Raw genomic sequence first — 17,939 nt, forward strand, 5'->3', positions numbered from 1 at the left:
CACCAAATGTAGACCCTAATTGTCATTTCCTGAGAAAACAATGCACGTGTATGCAAGATGAGGTGAGGACTTTTCCGAAAGCCGAAAATGTCGGGGGTCCCCCCCACCACCGGGATTCAATAAACAGCTTTAGGAAGCGTGGACGGGAGTGGCACCCCTGCCTTCCTCCCTAGGAACAACATTCCGGCCAATAATGCCCGCCTCTGGGTCGTAAAGCAACAAACCCAACACCTCGCTTTGACTGGGCTTCGGGGCAGGAGGGCTTTTCCCTTTCATCTTGGAAGCGGGGGCTCGCCCGCTTTCCTCTGGAAGCTCTAAGGCGGATTTCATGGCTTCGGATGAAAATCGATCACGCTAATGCAGAAGCTAACGTCTGCGGGGTCGCGTGCTCAAATGACCGGCCGGGCGGCGCGCACTCGGAAAGCCGGGGCCGAGGACGTCCCCCCGGCCGCGCCCACTGGGCCGCGGGGCCACGGTGCCCTCTCCACTCCGGCGCGCAGTGGGAGACCCGCGAGGCTGCTAAAAGGGACGAGACCTCCCCACCGAGCCCCCGGTCTCCCGCTAGGCCGGCTTCCCGTCTGGCCGTGCTCCGCACGCCGAACCCGCGTGGCCGCGGCGGGGTGAGGTGGCGGCTCGGCGACCAGTGTCGGGCGGGCGGCGCGCCGCGGAGCCCGGGACCCGGCCGGCCGCGACCGCCGCTGCCGCCGCGCTCCATTCACAAAGTCCCGGCACCGCCGCTCGCCTGCCGGTCGGAGGCCGCCTCCCTCTTCCTCTAGGTCTCAGTTTTATGAATGGGCCTGACGGCGAGCGCCGAGCGCCCTGTTTACTCCGCTCTTTGTGACGTCGCGTTCCCATGACTGGGCGCCAGCGGCCCTCACTCCATTCACACGCGGGGAGGGGGCGGAGGAGGGGCCGGCGGGGCGGAGGGAGCCGGGACTGGGCGGGGAGCCGGCGCGGGAGGCCGGGGGGAGGGCGCGAGGCCCGGGATGGCAAGAGGCGGGGCCTCGGGAGGTAGTAATGAATCTGCCCCCTCCCGGGGGAGAGCAGAAGAGCCTTAATACATCTATAAGCCAAGGAGGAAACTCTGGCTGGGGCAGTGCGCGGAGCTCCGGCTGCTGGTGGGGAGCGGCGGCCGGAACCGCAGCGCCGGCGGCGGCTTCGGCGGGAGCAGCACAACCGGCAAAATACAATAGAGGCAACAACAGAAGGGAGCCCGCGGTCCTCTCTCGTAAACACACTCCGCTCCGCCGCCGCCTCCCCCTCGGCACCGTGCGCGGTGCTGCCTGGCGCCCGAGGCCGCTCGGACTGCTATGTAACCGCGAGACGGCGGGAGCAAGGGGACCGGGGAGAAGAGGTCCGCCCGTGGGAGGCTGTGGGGGCCAAGTTTGCGGCCACTTCGGCACGCGCTTTCCTTAGCCCCCGCTTGCCCCTTCCTGCAGCCCGGCTGGCCCAGGGGTCCTTTGCCTCCTCGCGTGCCCGGCGACCATGGTGACGGTGGAGGAGCTGCGGGAGATGGACTGCAGCGTGCTCAAAAGGCTGATGAACAGGGAAGATAACGGTGGCGGCGCGGGCGGCAGCGGCGGCCACGGCGCCCTGGGGCTGCTGAGCGGCGGCAAGTGCCTGCTGCTGGACTGCAGACCGTTCCTGGCGCACAGCGCGGGCTACATCCGAGGCTCGGTCAACGTGCGCTGCAACACCATCGTGCGGCGGCGGGCCAAGGGCTCCGTGAGTCTGGAGCAGATCCTGCCCGCCGAGGAGGAGGTGCGCGCCCGCCTGCGCTCCGGCCTCTACTCGGCGGTCATCGTCTACGACGAGCGCAGCCCGCGCGCCGAGAGCCTCCGCGAAGACAGCACCGTGTCGCTGGTCGTGCAGGCGCTGCGCCGCAACGCCGAGCGCACCGACATCTGCCTGCTCAAAGGTAAACTCCGGCGCCGGGTGCGAGCGGGAGGGGAGGTTCAAGCGGGACTGGGCTGCCTGCGTCTTAGTGGGCCGGGGAAGAAGTGCCCGGAGGGATTCGTGGCCGTGAGGATCCCCGTGCACCGCTGGTGTGCACAGGTTTGCAAGGTTTTTGTGCGTTTGTGTGCAAGTGCGAGCGCCTGAAGTCCCCAGAGACGGCGAGAGTGCGTTTCCTCTGTCACCTGCCGAATCGGGAGTCTTCGGAGATTCTGCATTTATTTACACTCACTGACCGTCAGTCCTCTTAGGCGAAGGGACCCCACTGCGTTGCCCACCCAGAGTCCGTGTGTGTGTGTGTGGGGGGGGGTGCTCCCAGTGCCACTGTGCGGGCGGGACCAGGTCAGGCCTGTGGTCTTGGCGCGCCCGGGCCCTGCGCCGAGTCCCGAGAACCCGAGAGGTGGGGAAGAGGGTGAAGGGTGAGCGCCGAAGCGGGAACGGCTCCGTGAATGCAGAAAGGCGGATCGGGTTGCGGACATTGCGCGGAGCTATCTGCGTCTCGTTCCCCGCTGCCCAACTCCGAGCTCCGCCTGGAAGGTGGCCAACTTCTCCCGCCTCGAGCTAGACCCCAGCTCCGAGAGCGGGGGGCGGGAGGACTGAGTATTCGGGGAACGCGAGATGGGACGGTGCCCCTTCAACTGAGGCCGCGGAGAGGTACGACCTTTTGTTCAGAGCCGCTTCTCGACCATCTGTTGGCGGCGCGTGCTTGCTTTAAGCGGACCCTGGCGCAGCTCCTCGGGGACGGGAGTTCTTGTCAAATCGGGAAGTCGGAAACCCCCAAAGGACTAAGTGATCGGAGGGACGCTGCGCCGACCGCACCTGCCCGGCCTGCTGGAGCCGCGGCCCTCGGCTGTCCCCGCGCGAGGGGGAGCGGGCAGGACCGGGTGTGGGTAGGGGCGCCCCCGCCTCGCTGCGCCCCTGCCTCCCACCGCCGCATTCCGCGCATTCTTTCGCCCGCGTCCGGTCACTGCCTCCGAACCCGTGAGGCGTTTCAGACCCAGGCCTTCAAAGAGCCGCTCCTTTCCCTGCAGGCGCCCTTCGCCTCCTCCCTCCTTTCCTTTTCCCTCCGGACCTGCTCACCCGAGAGGAAGGGAGGTGGTGGCGGGAGGAGGGGCGGAAACCTGTCCCCGCCGCCCTTTCCAAAAAGCACGACAGCCGCGCTCAGTGCGGGCGCGCCGGGTTTGCCCCGCCGAACAGCGGGGGGCTTTGTTCTCGGCATTTGTTTCCTGGCCATTTGACCTGTCAGCTGCTGGGGAAATGCTGCTGTTGACCTTCGGTTGAACTACTAAGGCGATTTTGCTGATTTTTCTGTTTCCGCGAGGGCTGCCTTTTGCACCTCCGAGGGAGCCTAATCTTCCTCTCTTCTCCCGAAAGCGTTTTAAGAGAAAGTGCCGGGAAGGGGTTGCACCGGAAGGCCGGGCCCCCTGGGAGCCGGGGACCTCGCCTGCCTGGTGGCGGAGCAGTGCCCGGGAGCCCCCGGCGGACGCACGTCCAGCTGCCTCCCGCGCGGGTGTGGGCGGCGAGGCTGCGGAGCACGCCCGCCTTCCCCTACCCGCTGCTGGCGTTCGTGGCAACGGGGAGAGAAATTTCTCGGGGGCGAAGGGCTCCTCGAGTGGCACGGGCTGGCCGGGGTGTTCGTGCCGCGCTGCCCTGGACTCTCCCCCATGATTTAGAGCCCAAGCCTGCGCCGTCCTTCGCGGGCCTCTGAAGCCAGGGTGCTTCTGGAGGTCGTGCCGACCCACGTGGAGTCTGGGTGCGTTTTGTTTTGTTTTTCTTCCTGGAAGAAATCCGGAGGGGATCGCCCCGGAGCAGCAGCTCGGGGACCTTGGCCCCTGGACTAACGGGCGCGAGGACACCTAAGACCCGGGGCGGGAAGGCATATATTTAACGTTTCCTTCTCCGGCTCCTCCCTGGTTGAGCGGGGAGAACCCAGAGCCAGATCCGTTCCGACAGCCGGCCCGCGCACTCGCCGCTAGGCGCGAGGCTCAGGCTCAGGCTCAGGCTCGGGGTGAGCCAGGAGCCTCTGGCTACAATGACAGTCCCCTCGTAGGACAGGAGCCTCCGGGCGAGGTCCCAGGCCAAAGGAAAAGAAGTCTTTTATGGGCTCTTTCCTTCCGAGGCTTTTACTGTTTCCTGTGGTCTGACCTGGTGTGTCAGGGAGGGCTTCCTACCAGGCTTCTCCAAGTCCACATCCTGGAGCGTCGAGGCCTGGGCAGCAGGTAGAGACAGCGCGTCTGCAGAAACAGGCCCGGGGAGGAGCCAGGAAAGGTTTCACTGTGTCTTCTAAGGAAAGGAACCTTTGGGAGCAGCCTCCTATAATTCGGAGGGGGGGGTGGTGGTGGTGATGCAAAGGGGCTAGATCCCTAGCGATGGCAGAACGTCTGGCTTACAGGTTAACAGGGGCATTTCTGGCTGCTTCTACATGTGCTAAGGAGAGGAAGTCTCAACACCGTTCCTCTTCCTCTTCTTGGTCCTCTAAGCAAAAAAGCATCCCCATTGAGGTTAGAAGGACCCAGGAAGTGTCTGCTCCCACAGGGCTAGGAGAGGAAAGCAAGGCTCCTAAGTTCTGGTGGAGAAAATGTATGTTCATAGGAGGGCACTGCCTGGGCAGGGAACTAAAGGGAAGCACTGGGGAAGGGGGGTTGGGACATAAAGCCCTTTAGATTATCTTTAGTAGATGCCCCAATGGCTTAGGGCTTGGCTGGTTTGGTTCCCACTGGAGTTGCTCATTTTAGTTTTCATGTAATGGGACTCTGTGTAGGTCTCATTTCGTGAATATGGAGCAAAAGTGGGCAGATGTTAAGCCAGCGGAAGACCTGAGTGTTGGTCTCTGACAACCTGCAGTAGAATATTTCCAGAAGTTACGTTGTCCTTCCCAGCCAAAGGCTCTTTAATTCTCGGAGTGAGTAACTAACTAACTAACTAACTAAATAATGGTCTTTCAAAATCTGTTTTCTCTTCCGGCCACTCACCACATGCAAGAATTCACAGTTAAGAGTAAATGTTACCCTTTCCATTTACTAATAGTATCCAAGTTTTGCTAAGAGCCATCACCTAAATCACTACATTTTCTGGTCTTTTTGCTAGTAAAAGATTCTCATTGACCTAAACCCTTTTCTTTCTTTCTTTCTTTCTTTCTTTCTTTCTTTCTTTCTTTCTTTCTTTCTTTCTTTCTTTCCTTTCTTTCTTTCTTTCTTTCTTTCTTTCTTTCTTTCTTTCTTTCTTTCTTTTCTTTTTTCTTTTCTTTTCTTTTCTTTTCTTTTCTTTTCTTTTCTTTTCTTTTCTTTCTTTCCTTCTTTCCTTCTTTCTTTCTTTCTCCTCTAAAGTTTTTTTTATTTAAAATCCTGTAAGGCATTTTTAGGGAACGTTCAGAAATTTCAGTTTTTGAGATGTTTATTACAAGTACACATCTCCTTTGAAGTTCCTTTTCTCTTTCTTTCGTAAATCCTCAGATTGGGGTTATAAAGAACCCTGGTCATTAGAGAAAGACAAAGAAAGCATTTTCTTACCCTAATAGAGGGCATTCTTTGCCTCTCCTACTTCTCCAGTAAGTCAGTGTCACGCAGAAGATTTTAGATATAAAAACACTATTTTACTTTTCTCCTGTCTAAAATTTACCACAGCTCATGACTTCTGTCTGTTTTTATTTGAGTTCTGATTTTAAAGTTGTCCTGGTATGTTTTGAGAAAGGACGATCAACTAGATAGTCCAACTTCTTCCTCCAGGTTGGGACTCAAATATGCTTTAGTCCTAGGGCCTGACCATACAGATGGTGACATGACACTTTCCAAAGGAAGCAGCCAGCAAGGCCAGTGATGGAGTGGGGAGTGCTCAGCCAGCAGCCCTGCTCTCACTCTGTGCCTGTCTTGTCTCTCTCTGTCCCCGGTTGCCCAGCCCATCCTAGTCCCCCAGGTCAGTGGCATTAAACAGCAACACCCAGGGGGGAGGGGGTATGAGTTTGCCCACCTCCTCCACCCCAAGAGAAATGGATTAGCTTTTCTTCCTAGGAACAGGACACAATGCCCATGACAGCCAAGGCTTGAGGGCATCAGAATTACACAAAATGGTAAGCCTAATAGACAGTCTCTAACTTCTACTGCAGTCAAAGAATAACAATGAATGAAGCAATCTCACTGTTTTTTTTTTTTTTTTTTTCATCATTTGAACTGGATGCTTCCAACGAACAAAAGTAACTAAAGACGAGGTGTAGGTACAAATTGAAAGTGAAAATTTGATCCTTACTAAGCCCATCACAGCTCCCTTGGGCTTGTCCTCGAGGCTCATAGGAGAGGTGGGCTGTACAGGATGGAGGGAGGGTGGCTTTTTTTTTTTTTTTTTAAAGATTTTATTTATTTATTTGAGACAGAGAGAGCGGATGGGCTGGGGAGAGGCAGAGGGAGAAGCAGACTAGTTGCTGAGCAGGGAGCACGATGTGGGGCTCAATCCCAGGACCCCAGGATCATGACCTGAGCCGAGGTAGATGCTTCACCAACTGAGCCACCCAGGCGCCCCTAGAGTGGCCTTCTTAAGGAGCCAAGAAATTCCTTTAAAAAAAATCAGAACATCTGAAACCAGATAGCCAGTTTCCTAGCTGGGAAGCAGTTGCTGCCTGACCATGGCAGTTTGACAGGAAGAAAAGTTCACTCTCCAACGGAAGGCAGCGGAAGCCCGCTTGCTGGACAGAGCAGATAGCCCAGAAGTTCTGGGAGGGACTGCAACCCAGACCCAGCTCCGATGCGTCATTGTCAGCCAGCTGGCGCAGGACCACGGGTCTGTGCCTGGGGTCCCAGCCTGAGCAGCTCACTTAGGCAAACGTTCAGCCCTGCTCAGGATTTACACAGGTGATTACGGAGTTAACCCCCACATCAACGGAAGTTATCAAAGCCAGAGGACCCCAGCCTTTCTCGCTGGGCATCAGCTGCCTTGTATTGATAAAATGTTCCAGGAGACCAAGCCCTTGTCTGTCTGGGAGCCTCGTCTGTGAACGGGTGACGTTGTATTGAGAAGGTAATGGAGAGAGTGACAGCCGTATTAAGATCCATGACCACTCTCACCACCAAATGACTGGCTTTCCCCACACAGACCCCACTAGAGATCCTGCTGTGGTGATATGATCAGCACTACATCAGCCTGCCTTTTCTAGACACTTAGATGTCCTAGCCCTGCATGGACACGTGGCCAGTGGGCCGTTCTTTGCAGTAAGCTGTGACAGTTGTGTTACTGTGTGAGTGTGAGAAAAAGAGTGTGGAATTGAGCTATGGAGGTAGTTATTCCTCAGAAAAGTTGATTGGGGATGGGGTGGGGAGGAATTCTATTCCTTTTCTTTCCTCTAGTCCCGCAAGTTTCAAAATTGAGATGAGAAAATGAGAGCTTTAAGACTAGAAAGTCTGTTATTAAGAACACGGGAAAAACGGGTCAAAATTACTTAGAGTATCTGTTATAGAATTACCTTCTGTTGGACACAGACGGAACAGGTGGAAAGTCATTGGTGTATGTCTCATAAAATTGTATCCAGAAGCTCGAAAAACAGATTTCGGAGACACCTGCTGTCAGTTCGTAGTTTACAAATAAAGTTTGTGATATTTGAGATCACAAGAGTATTGGCACTTAGGGGCGCCTGGGTGGCTCACTTGGTTAAGTGGCTGCCTTTGGGTGGGGTCATGATCCCAGGGTCCTGGGATCGAGCCCCGCATCGGGCTCCCTGCTCAGCAGAGAGACTGCTGCTCCCTAGCCCTCTGCCTGACTCTCTGCCTACTTGTGATCTCTCTCTGGCAAATAAGTAAATAAAATCTTAAAAAAAAAATATTGGCACTTAAAGATGATATGGTCTGAAATCCTGACATCAGGACCCTGTAGGGATACAGACACACCTGAAACCAGAGTTCTGTAAAATTCTATACCCCCTTTAAATGGAATGCATTCTAGAGGTTTCTATTCTGTGATAACGCATTAAATAAAATGTGCTGATCGTGACTTCTAAGTGACAACCTGTAGTTTGAAAAGCCTTGGCAAGAAGCAGAGTTTGGTGAAATGTCAGAGTGTCCTGTTCAGATCCTTTCTGGTTTTGCCTGAAAATTCTGTGTCTTCAACAGGGTGAAACCAGCAGTCTGTGGCTCCCCCAAGAGAAGGACCACCAGGAAGGCAGAGATGGGGACACAGCAGGGTGGGCTTCCGATGGCCAGACTAGCAGATGGCTTTGAGACCAATGGGCTGAACGTTGTCCCTCCCCTTACTTGGGGGTCTCCCTGAACCGCAGTTTTCTTTTCTGTGACTTCAGGGCCAGTCACCTCAAGGGCTGCTGGTTGGACCCATGTTTGGGAAGAGCCTGGCACATAGTAAGCCTTTCCCCTCAACAGTGGCTATCATTTTTACTAACATGGTGCTGATGGCCATAGAGAACGGATACTCTCGTGGGGTGCGGGCGTGAGTGGTTTCCTAACTCGCAGGCTTCTGCCCCAGCCCCCTGCCTGCCCATCGTTGTGTGTTCTACTCATCGGACTGGTCCTGGACCAGTGCAGCTCATCGGCCTGCAAGAAGGACCTCCTTTGGTGCTGCTCCTTGTAATGGATCCTCCAAAGCTAGGAAGAGCTCAGGAGGGAAAAACCCTCTCATTGCCGCCCCTGCCCTGGGATGCTCCAGTCCCTTGGGCTAATCTGCTTTCGCACTCGGCTCCTTTCTGCCTGTTCTTTAAAGATCTGACAGAGCGAACTGATCTCAGTCGTAATGTTTCTGCCGCATTCTAATGCTGTCTTCTCCCACGCTCTCTGTACTGTTAGGAGAGGTCTGGGGGTGGGGGTGCGCAGATGACAAATGGCCCCCCTCAAGCCTGGTCTGGCCCCCAGGTCACCTCTGTCCTGCCCAGTTGCCTGCCTGCCCCCTGCCCACCATGGCCCAGGAGTTCTCTGTCCTTTGCTGCTCTGAGGAGCCACCCAGAGCCAGTGGACGTCCCCGATGGGGAAAGGTCCTGGACAGTGCAGTGCCTGTCCTTCTACTGTCCGATGACCAGCTCTCAGGGCTGTGAGTGGAAAAAAACCGGTAAAGCCTAGGAGGAGAAGGCTGTCCAAAGTCTGGGAAGTCGCTAGTAATGCTGGGTTCCCTCTTTGGTGCCAAAAAAGGAAGCCTTCATTATGCGTCTCCCCGAGGCCAGGCGCAGAGCACTGGCTGTCCCAAGTGGTCTTTGAGGGACGCCGCCGGGCCCCGACGGTTCATCACATTTTAGAGATGAGGGAGAGACTCAGAGAGGTTGCATGACAGCCCTAGGCTGCACAGCTGATGATTTCTTGGGTTGGGATGGAACCCAGACCTGTGAGTTTGAAGGAGAATCCGCATGGTTCCCTGCCCATACCTAACTCAGCCCTGGGAAAAACATCGTGTCAATCATTCTGAGGCCCCTCCCACTTCCCCTGCCCCTGGGACAGGTGGGGTGGTCCTAGGACCTCTGTGACCTTGCCGCGTGGCCCTTGGCCCCCTGGACTCCCCTGATCACTTGGCGGTGGGCACTGCTCATCTGCCTGTCTAGGTGATGAGCTTATGGAGGGCACTGCCCAGGCCTTACATTTCTTTGAAACAAACAAATGTATTTGGATAGCTCAAATTACGTACTATAAACACAGAGAGTCGTTTACTTAAAAATCTTCAAATCCTGTAGAATTGTCTGGAGTAACAAGTAATGTCTTTGTACATGTGTGTTCATGCATGGTTTGTTGACTGATCCATTTCCCCTTCCGTCCTTCCAAGGGGGGAGACTGGAGGAAGTTTCCCGAGTCCTGTGTTGGGGCTGCAGCTAAAGACATTTGCTGTCTCTTCCCCCATCCTCTTTTCTCTGCATTTGGGACAGCCGGGTTTGTAGCCTTATCAGGAAAAAGGGGTGCTGACGGGTTGGAGCTGAGATGCCCAGGAGGGCCACCGACGTGACTGATACTGCCAGTCATGGCCCCTGGAGCGGGTTTTCCATCCGGGGAGGCTGGTCATTATGACTCAGCAGCAGCCTGGCGCGGGTGACCAGGGAGGCAGCCGTTTCTATCCCAAGGGAGGGCTTGGAGGGGGAATGCAGGAGACTGGGGCTCAGAGGAAAAAATGCCTACGGTGTTTCTGGAAGCCTCACGATGCAGTGAAGAACCGTTTCCCTGCCTCCGCAAAGCAGTGTTTTCTGGGGGCGAGGGAGTGGGATTTGGGCAAGTCGTTGACTCACCGTCACATGTCTGCCTGTTGGAAGGTTCCCACGAATAGTTCCAGGGCACACTGGCCCCACACTGCTTACACCCAGACGTTTAGCTGTTACCTACGTGACTGTTGGGTGAACGGGTCGGTGAGAGGGGTTGTTCCACAACGTGCAGGCCCTACTGAATTGACTTTTGATCCACCGTGGGTCCTCCAGAAATTGCAAAATAAAAAATATGGACAGGGCCAAACGCAGACAGTAGACCCTGAGTTGCTCACCAAGCCATGTCCCATAGCTCCCAAGTGAAATCAGATCCTGGTCAGGCGTTTGTCTCCTCCTGGTGTCTCCCTGCCCCTCTGCATACCTACATCTCTGCCCACCCCCGGCCAGCCCGCGCTCTTCTGCTCGCCCCTAACATTATTGCAGAGAAATTGGCCCTTTATCTCTTTTTGCTTAAAAGACCTCCCTTCCCCGGAAGATGATCCCACAGATAACCATTCCAAAGCTTAGCAGCTCTCAGGGCAGGAAATCCTGCCTTGCCCCAAACCTGCGTGTAGCAAGAGGGATTTATATTTAAGCCTGTTTCCTCTTATTTTGGCCCCTTGTTGATGGAACAGCTGTTCGTGCGGCCGGGCGATTGGCATCTGTTCTGTTGCTGAGATCCAGAGGGGCTGGTGCCAGGGTAATTTTTTTTTTCCTTCTCTCCCACATTCGAGAACCTCTCCAAAGGAAGAGCTGGAGTTGGGGGGATGACAGACATCATTATAGGTCCCAGGGCTTGGCACCTCCGTGTTCATGGAAACCCACAGTGGCCATCCTGTCTTCCGTGCTGTGTCATCACCCTAAGGAGCTGCTGTGGAAGGTCCCTTCTGGCATGCTCCCCCGCACGTCCTCCTTTCTGCATCTGCATCCCAAACCTAAGTCTTGTTCCGAAAACTTTCCTTCCAGCCTTCAGGAAGAAGCCGGACCAAAGGGGGCTCTCTGTAGGCTCCATAGCCATTATCTCTGGGCCCACAGCGCCACCTGGTGGCCAGTGTAGATCCAGCCGGCCCCAGCTTCCGAGCCCTTCTGGGTCTAGGGGTAGGATTCAAGCACTTGCTGGTTTTCTGCTGCCTTAGTGACCCTATTAACCAGAACGTGTTTCTCTTTCACAGGTGGCTATGAAAGGTTTTCCTCCGAGTATCCAGAATTCTGTTCCAAAACCAAGGCTCTGGCAGCCCTCCCACCTGCTGTGCCCCCCAGCACCGCCGAATCCCTGGACGTGGGCTGCAGCTCCTGCGGAACCCCGCTGCACGACCAGGTAGACTCGGGGCCCAGAGCCCACGAGGGAGGGGCAACTTGGGGGCAAGGGGGCTTGTTTCCAGGTTGCGGCTTTTTTAGGGGTTGGGGATGCAGGGCCTCCGTTTGGGGAGAAGGTAGTGAACCCCGAGTGCTGGGGTGGGTGTTAGGGGAGGGTGCATTTGTTCCTGGGAATTCTTCCCCTTCCCTCTTCTTAGCCTCACTCGGAAAAAGACAAAGACGTAACTTTCCGACTTAGCCTCTGAAGTTAGGTGCAGGCGGGTGAGGATGGCTGAAATCAGAAGTGTGGGACCTGCTACAGAGAAGCCGAGAGAGCACCTTCTTTGAAGGCGCCGCCCAAGGACCTGAGCCAGCGCACCCCCCCCCACCCCGCCTCCGTGTACAGTCCACTGTAAATGCCAAGTGGACATAAATGGTCGGCTCTCCCTCCCCTAAGGAAACCAGCTTAAGCTGCCATATTCCTTACCAGCCGACTCCTTCTAGGCCTTCGGTTTAGATGGATGGGGGTGAATTTATGGGGTCCAGCAACTCTGTTCCCAGATCCCAGATCTTTTGAGTTGATGTGACTCAGAAAATGTCACGAATTTAAGCCAGTGTTACCTCATACTGCCAAGATCCCTCCTTTTGTCTGTGAGGCTGGTAACACCTGTTTTTGGTGTGCCACCTGGAGACGTATCCGACCCAAGAGGTCCCCACATCACACACCAGATAGCCTGGCCATTAGTAGGTGTAGATGAATGTCGCCAACGGTGTGGCAAGGCCAGCATGGCGTCTCGTATCCAGGCAGAGGCGGGCGACCGGAACCGGCGGGTGGGGCCCACAAGGCTTTACCATCCCGGCTTCTCAGCTCATAGCAGAGCCGAGTGGAAAGGCTCTGTCATTTGCCGGGAGCCCCCACAGGTGTAAGGGGAAGGCTAGGAGGGCCGTGTCCCCCGGCGTTTTCCCCAGGGCTTGTGAAAGCCCGCCTCGGACAGGCTCCCTTTCCCCGTCCCCGTCCTCCTTCTCCTGACTGCCTTCTACTCACCATGCCCGGGGGGGCCTTTGCTTCCCCTTTCTGGTGCAGGGGGGTCCTGTGGAGATCCTTCCCTTCCTCTACCTCGGTAGTGCCTACCACGCTGCCCGGAGGGACATGTTGGACGCCCTGGGGATCACGGCCCTGCTGAATGTCTCCTCTGACTGCCCGAACCACTTTGAAGGACACTACCAGTACAAGTGCATCCCGGTGGAGGACAACCACAAGGCAGACATCAGCTCCTGGTTCATGGAGGCCATCGAGTACATTGGTAGGTGGGCGCTGGGGTGCACGCCCAGGCGGGAGGCTGGGACAGAGCCACGAGTCCTCCCTGCTGAAGAAGGGACTTAGGCAGCACTGTCTCCAGGGCATACCGATTTCTCCTCTGCCTCTAAGGGAGGCCGGCCCCCTGGATGCTGTGTTGGGGGAGGAGAATAGGAAGACAGACTCCCACTCCTCTGCTCTTAGCCTAGCCAGCCAGCAACTTCTTCCTTGGCCATCTCCAGATGTCTAGATGATAAGGCTTTGGGGATTGGGGAGGAAGACAAATAAAGAGAGAATTTGGGGGTCATTGTTTTTGTTTCTGCAAATGGAAATCCTTGAGGTATGTTGGGATTTCACCAGCTTGAACCCGGGTTTTTTCCTAAGCTTAGTGCATTTGTTTGGTGAAATCTCAAAAATAGGAATCCTAGAGTCCTTTGCAGTGGGTTTCTCTAAGGAGAATTTAGGACTGTTATTCCTCGAATGGGAGTGCCCCTCCCCCAATACTCCTCAGACGCCCCGCCCCCCGCCCAGCGGGGCCTGCCCGCACCTGCAACCCGGCGACCCGGGGCGGGCGCGCGCAGGGCACTGACGGCGCCGCGCTCTCTGCCCCAGATGCGGTGAAGGACTGCCGCGGCCGCGTGCTGGTGCACTGCCAGGCGGGCATCTCGCGCTCGGCCACCATCTGCCTGGCCTACCTGATGATGAAGAAGCGGGTGCGGCTGGAGGAGGCCTTCGAGTTCGTCAAGCAGCGGCGGAGCATCATCTCGCCCAACTTCAGCTTCATGGGGCAGCTGCTGCAGTTCGAGTCGCAGGTGCTGGCCACGTCGTGCGCCGTGGAGGCCGCCAGCCCCTCGGGGCCCCTGCGGGAGCGGGGCAAGGCCACCCCCACGCCCACGTCGCAGTTCGTCTTCAGCTTCCCGGTGTCGGTGGGCGTGCACGCGGCCCCCAGCAGCCTGCCCTACCTGCACAGCCCCATCACCACCTCCCCCAGCTGCTAGGGCCGCGGGGAGCCCCGACCCGACCCCCGCCGCCGGCTCTCCGCGGGGCTGGCGGGGACTGTTGGCGCGAGAGCCCGGCCGCCAGGCTCCCCCCCGTGCCCTCCTGCGGGGCCAGCTAGAATGGCAATAAGGACTTCGAATCCACCTTACGAGCCCACAACACACTTGCCTAGAGCAATAACGGCTGCCTCCGCGGGCAGGGAAGACCTCGGTTTGGTTTGTGCGTCCGTGTTACTTTTCAGATAGGAATTTCTTACCTCATTTTTTTAAGCAGTAAGGCTTGAAGTTATGAAACCCACAGATCCTGGCAAAACGTGCCCACCCGGTTTTATTGAGTGGGGGAGGGGGCGCGGGGGTGGGGAAGGGACAAAAAGAAAACAAGTTTGCCAGAAGTGCCTGGTTCTGTGTGCTTCCTTCTCTTTTGTTCTTGTAACGGGTTTTGGTTGCGGTTCTGTTTTTTTTTAAAGAAATCTTACAGATGATTTTCCTTGTGAAGTCACCAACAGGTGGATAATGATGCTTAATAATAAATAAAAGTATTTATTAAGAAGTTCCTCAGAGTATGTAAGTGCAAGGAGCCTAGGGATGATGGTGAACTTAGGATGTATTTATGTCCTGCCAAGGTCAAGGCAGTTAGGAGCCAGACGGTATCTCCCAGGTCCGGACCAGGTAGCAGGAGGGTCAGTGGGCACTGGTTGCCACTGAGAAGCAGGCAGAGTGGGGTGGCAGGAGGAAGAAAGGAAGGACCTGCTTTCTGACTTCTTTGAAGCTGGTTCCTAGGCACGGGGGACACGAAAGCAGCTCTAGGTCCCAGTGACACAGCTTTTTCTTGAGATCAGTGATTTAATTTGGCGATGGGAGCCTCTTCTCACAGACCTGCGGGAAGCTCGTCTATGCTGTGGGATAGGTGCTGTGTGGTAAAAGGTGCTTCTGGAAAATTTGGTGCAGCTGAGATTGTCCTACATGGAGCGAGGCCCTTGGGGCAAGCAGCTTGCTGGAGATGAACCGGATGGGAATCCTCTGGTGATTGGAAGCACCGTCTTGTCTTCTGCACACTTCGGTATTTGTAACGTTAGAGGGCAGTACAGCGGTTTTTGCCTTCTTGAAATTCCTGGTGTAGCTGAATATTTTTCAAGGCCCTTCCTTGAATAAGAAGAGGGTTTTGGATACCATGTTTCCCGTCTAGAATGGAAGACGGTGTGAGTGAGGAACTGGCTAGACCCTTCGCTTGGTAGCTGGCTGCTGGGCTGCTTTCCTGGGCACCCTGGGCCTTGCTCCCATTTTGGAATCCTTCTTGGGTTAATGCCATTTTAAGGGGCCTTTCCAAACGGAGAGAAGGCTCTTGGAGGGAGAAGGATGTTTGATGCGGACTGGGCTTGGGGGGAGGGAGGAGGGAAGCTACATGTTACTTCATTTGGGGTAGTGTGGAACAGTGTTGTTACAGAGTGCCGCCTAGAGGTATTTGCAGACTTGTCTAGAAATGAGAGCATGTTTGTTTTGGGGGGGGGGGGGGTTTGTTTTTGGTGTTTTTTGTTTTGTTTTGGTTTGTTTTTTTTTTGTTTTTTTTTTTTTTTGGTTTTTTTTTTTTTTGGTTTTTTTTTTAGCCCCTTGTGAGTCTAGATCTAAATGAACATTCTTGCTCATCCATAAATAACTTCAAGCCTCGATGTCAGAATCGTGTTGGAATGCTCTTTCTCACCCTGGCATCCCAGACAGGACCAGGTTCCTTGCATTTCCTTCCATAAACATGAACCTGTGTTGGCATCACTCATCCTGCCTTTGTCAAGCCCTGTCTTTGGGTGAGGCCAGAGTTCCCGCTTCCTGTTTTTAGAAAAGCCAGAGGCCCCCTCCATCCCTGGAAGCTGCTTGGCTGAATAGGTAGGGGAGAGGTGAGGGGTTGAGCTTCCCGGACAATGGACCTATTTAGAGATGGCACGGTTGGCCGTTCCCACTTTTTTCTTGATTCCTAGAAGTTGCTCTTTGTTTTGTGATGAGTGAGGTCGAGCAGTTCTGCAGCTGCGAGAGCTCTGGGTTCCAACAGCAGACAGACCTGGGGGGCGGGGAGGGGGCAGCCAGCCTGGAACAGACTCACTTTCTACAGAACAAGTGTACAGTTGCCAAAACCTGTGTGTCGTGCTTTCCCAGACTGGATTCCAACCACACGGACAGTCGGAGCTCAGGACCAGCCCCAGACATGTCTTTCCCCCGCTTTCCAATTCAAGTTTTCTGTCACCGTGTCAAACTATTTATAAAGCCATTTTCTTTGTACTCGGTAACAGCCTGAGTCCCAGAACTTTCAGAGATAAAATAGAAAATTAGCTTGATCGGAAGAGGGGATTTTTTTTTTCTTTGGAGGGTCATAATTATGCCATCAAGAAGCCTCTTTGATGACTCGAAATAACTGTAATGAAGACACCACTACAGGGTCAGCTCGAATGGCCAGGTGGATTTCAACCGGCATCTCTCCCATGGAGTCTTTTCTGGTAACGGCCAGAAAACGTTGCCACTTGCCCTGATCCTGTCAGCGGTGCTGTTGGCTACCTTGGATCTTCTCTAGAGACCAAGGAATGCGGTTGGCTCCCTCCTGGAATTCTGTGGGACGCAGGGATGTTTGTGGAGCACTGAGGGTAATGGACTTGACTTTGCCATGGAGAAGTATTAGGCTTAAGCTGCCGTGAATGGTGCCTGAGCACTCGCAGCTTTCATCCTTTCCTCCTGAGGCCGTCTTGCCAGGTGCTCGTTCCATCCGGATTCCAGAGTTTTCAATGAGGTTGAGAAGCCATGAGAGAAATTCTAAGAGTCTGGGAAAGTGGGCAGAAGGGAGATAGGATGGTCAATTCGGATGGGAGTTGGCTGCCAAGCCCGTTGTATGAAAGCAGTGGTTCACCTTGGCTGTCCATTGGCGTTAACTGGGGACTTTTGAAAACCTTACTACCAGGCTATCCCAGGGCAACGAAACCAGGATTTCTGGAGCTGGAACCCAGGCATCCGTATGTTCCAAAGCTCCCCTGGTGCTTTCCATGTGCAGCCAAGGTGGGAAAAACCGCCTTGCTCTCTGGAGGGCGAGGTGCTGCTGCTGGAGGGGGGGTCTTAATGACACAGAACTCACTGGTCTCGGAAACCACAGCTAGGGGTTTGTCATTGGCTTGGCAGGTTCCTTCTGCCCATCCCAGCCCGGCAGAGGGACAAGATCGTTTCTCTCAGGAGCTCAAGGAGCAGGTGACCTTGAATGGCAGCTGAGGTATGGAACATTGTTAGGGACCTGAATACAGTGTCTGGATGTTGGGGTTGCTCCTTAAATGCTCCTTGTCTAGCAAGGAAGATAATGGGGCTTATTCGTGAAGATGCCCTTGTCCCCCAGGAGCACCCTGCCTGTCCTCGGAGCTCAGGAGTCAGATGAGGGAGAGGCTTCTTCAAGACAGAGCGATGCAATACTTGTAACTTTTGTAAATAGCCCCGTCTTTCAGAGTGATGTCATTTCTACATTTGATAATGCTTGTACTTCTGTAGGATGTATATAGTTTAGGGGGTTATTTTTTGTTTGGTTTCATTTTTTAGAAGAGTCGACATGTCTTTTTATTTATTGCCTGACAAAGATCATTTGAAGAAAAATAAATACATTTTCAACCATGTCTGGCCTGGTTTATCCTTTCCTTGGAAACGGCACTGCTGTGATGGCTTGGAAGGGAGCAAAAGGAGGTCTGGGGCGTTGGATGATCCTGTGTCCTTCATGACGGTCACAGTAAGATGGTGGCTAGTAAAACCAATGGCCCTGTTCTTGCTCCCTGAACACCACCCGAAGACAGGCTCACCTGCATCTCTAAGAACCTGGTTTCTCCAGGAAGAGCATCCCGGGGGGAAGAAAGAATTAATTGGACAGTAAGAGACAGGGAGTGTCCCTCATCGGACCTACTTTGGTCCAGGCACAGGATGGAGTGACAAGGATGACTCTTTGGTGGGAGAAGTCAATCAAACAGCTTAACCACAAGGTGATTAGGGCTATAGTAGGGGACTATATATGGCATTACCCCCACTGGGACACCCCGCCCCACCAATGACAAGGGGTTGCGCCTAGCTCACACACACAGACTCTTTAGAAATTTTAGTGACTTCATATTTCATCAGGATCATGGAAATTAGCAATATTTTCAAGGCCAGATTGAAACTATACATGGATGCAAGTCAGTGGCCCCTCAGTGCTGCTCTGTGGATTGGTTGTACCAAATTCCACTGGTACAGATTTCCCAAACTG

At 54.7% G+C, this 17,939-nt stretch overlaps 1 protein-coding gene across 1 annotated transcript; it reads left to right on the forward strand.

The window, feature by feature from the left end:
* Window positions 1-1,080: 1,080 nt before the first annotated feature.
* Window positions 1,081-16,569, forward strand: DUSP4 (dual specificity phosphatase 4). The gene is made up of 4 exons (XM_047715624.1): window positions 1,081-1,918; window positions 11,269-11,414; window positions 12,477-12,696; window positions 13,302-16,569. The coding sequence occupies exons 1-4, from the start codon at window positions 1,486-1,488 to the stop codon at window positions 13,685-13,687; spliced, it is 1,185 nt and encodes a 394-aa protein (XP_047571580.1). The 5' UTR covers window positions 1,081-1,485; the 3' UTR covers window positions 13,688-16,569.
* The last annotated feature ends 1,370 nt before the right edge of the window (window positions 16,570-17,939 follow it).

The sequence above is a fragment of the Lutra lutra genome, chromosome 2 (assembly GCF_902655055.1).
Source record: "Lutra lutra chromosome 2, mLutLut1.2, whole genome shotgun sequence".
Lineage (NCBI taxonomy): Eukaryota > Metazoa > Chordata > Mammalia > Carnivora > Mustelidae > Lutra > Lutra lutra.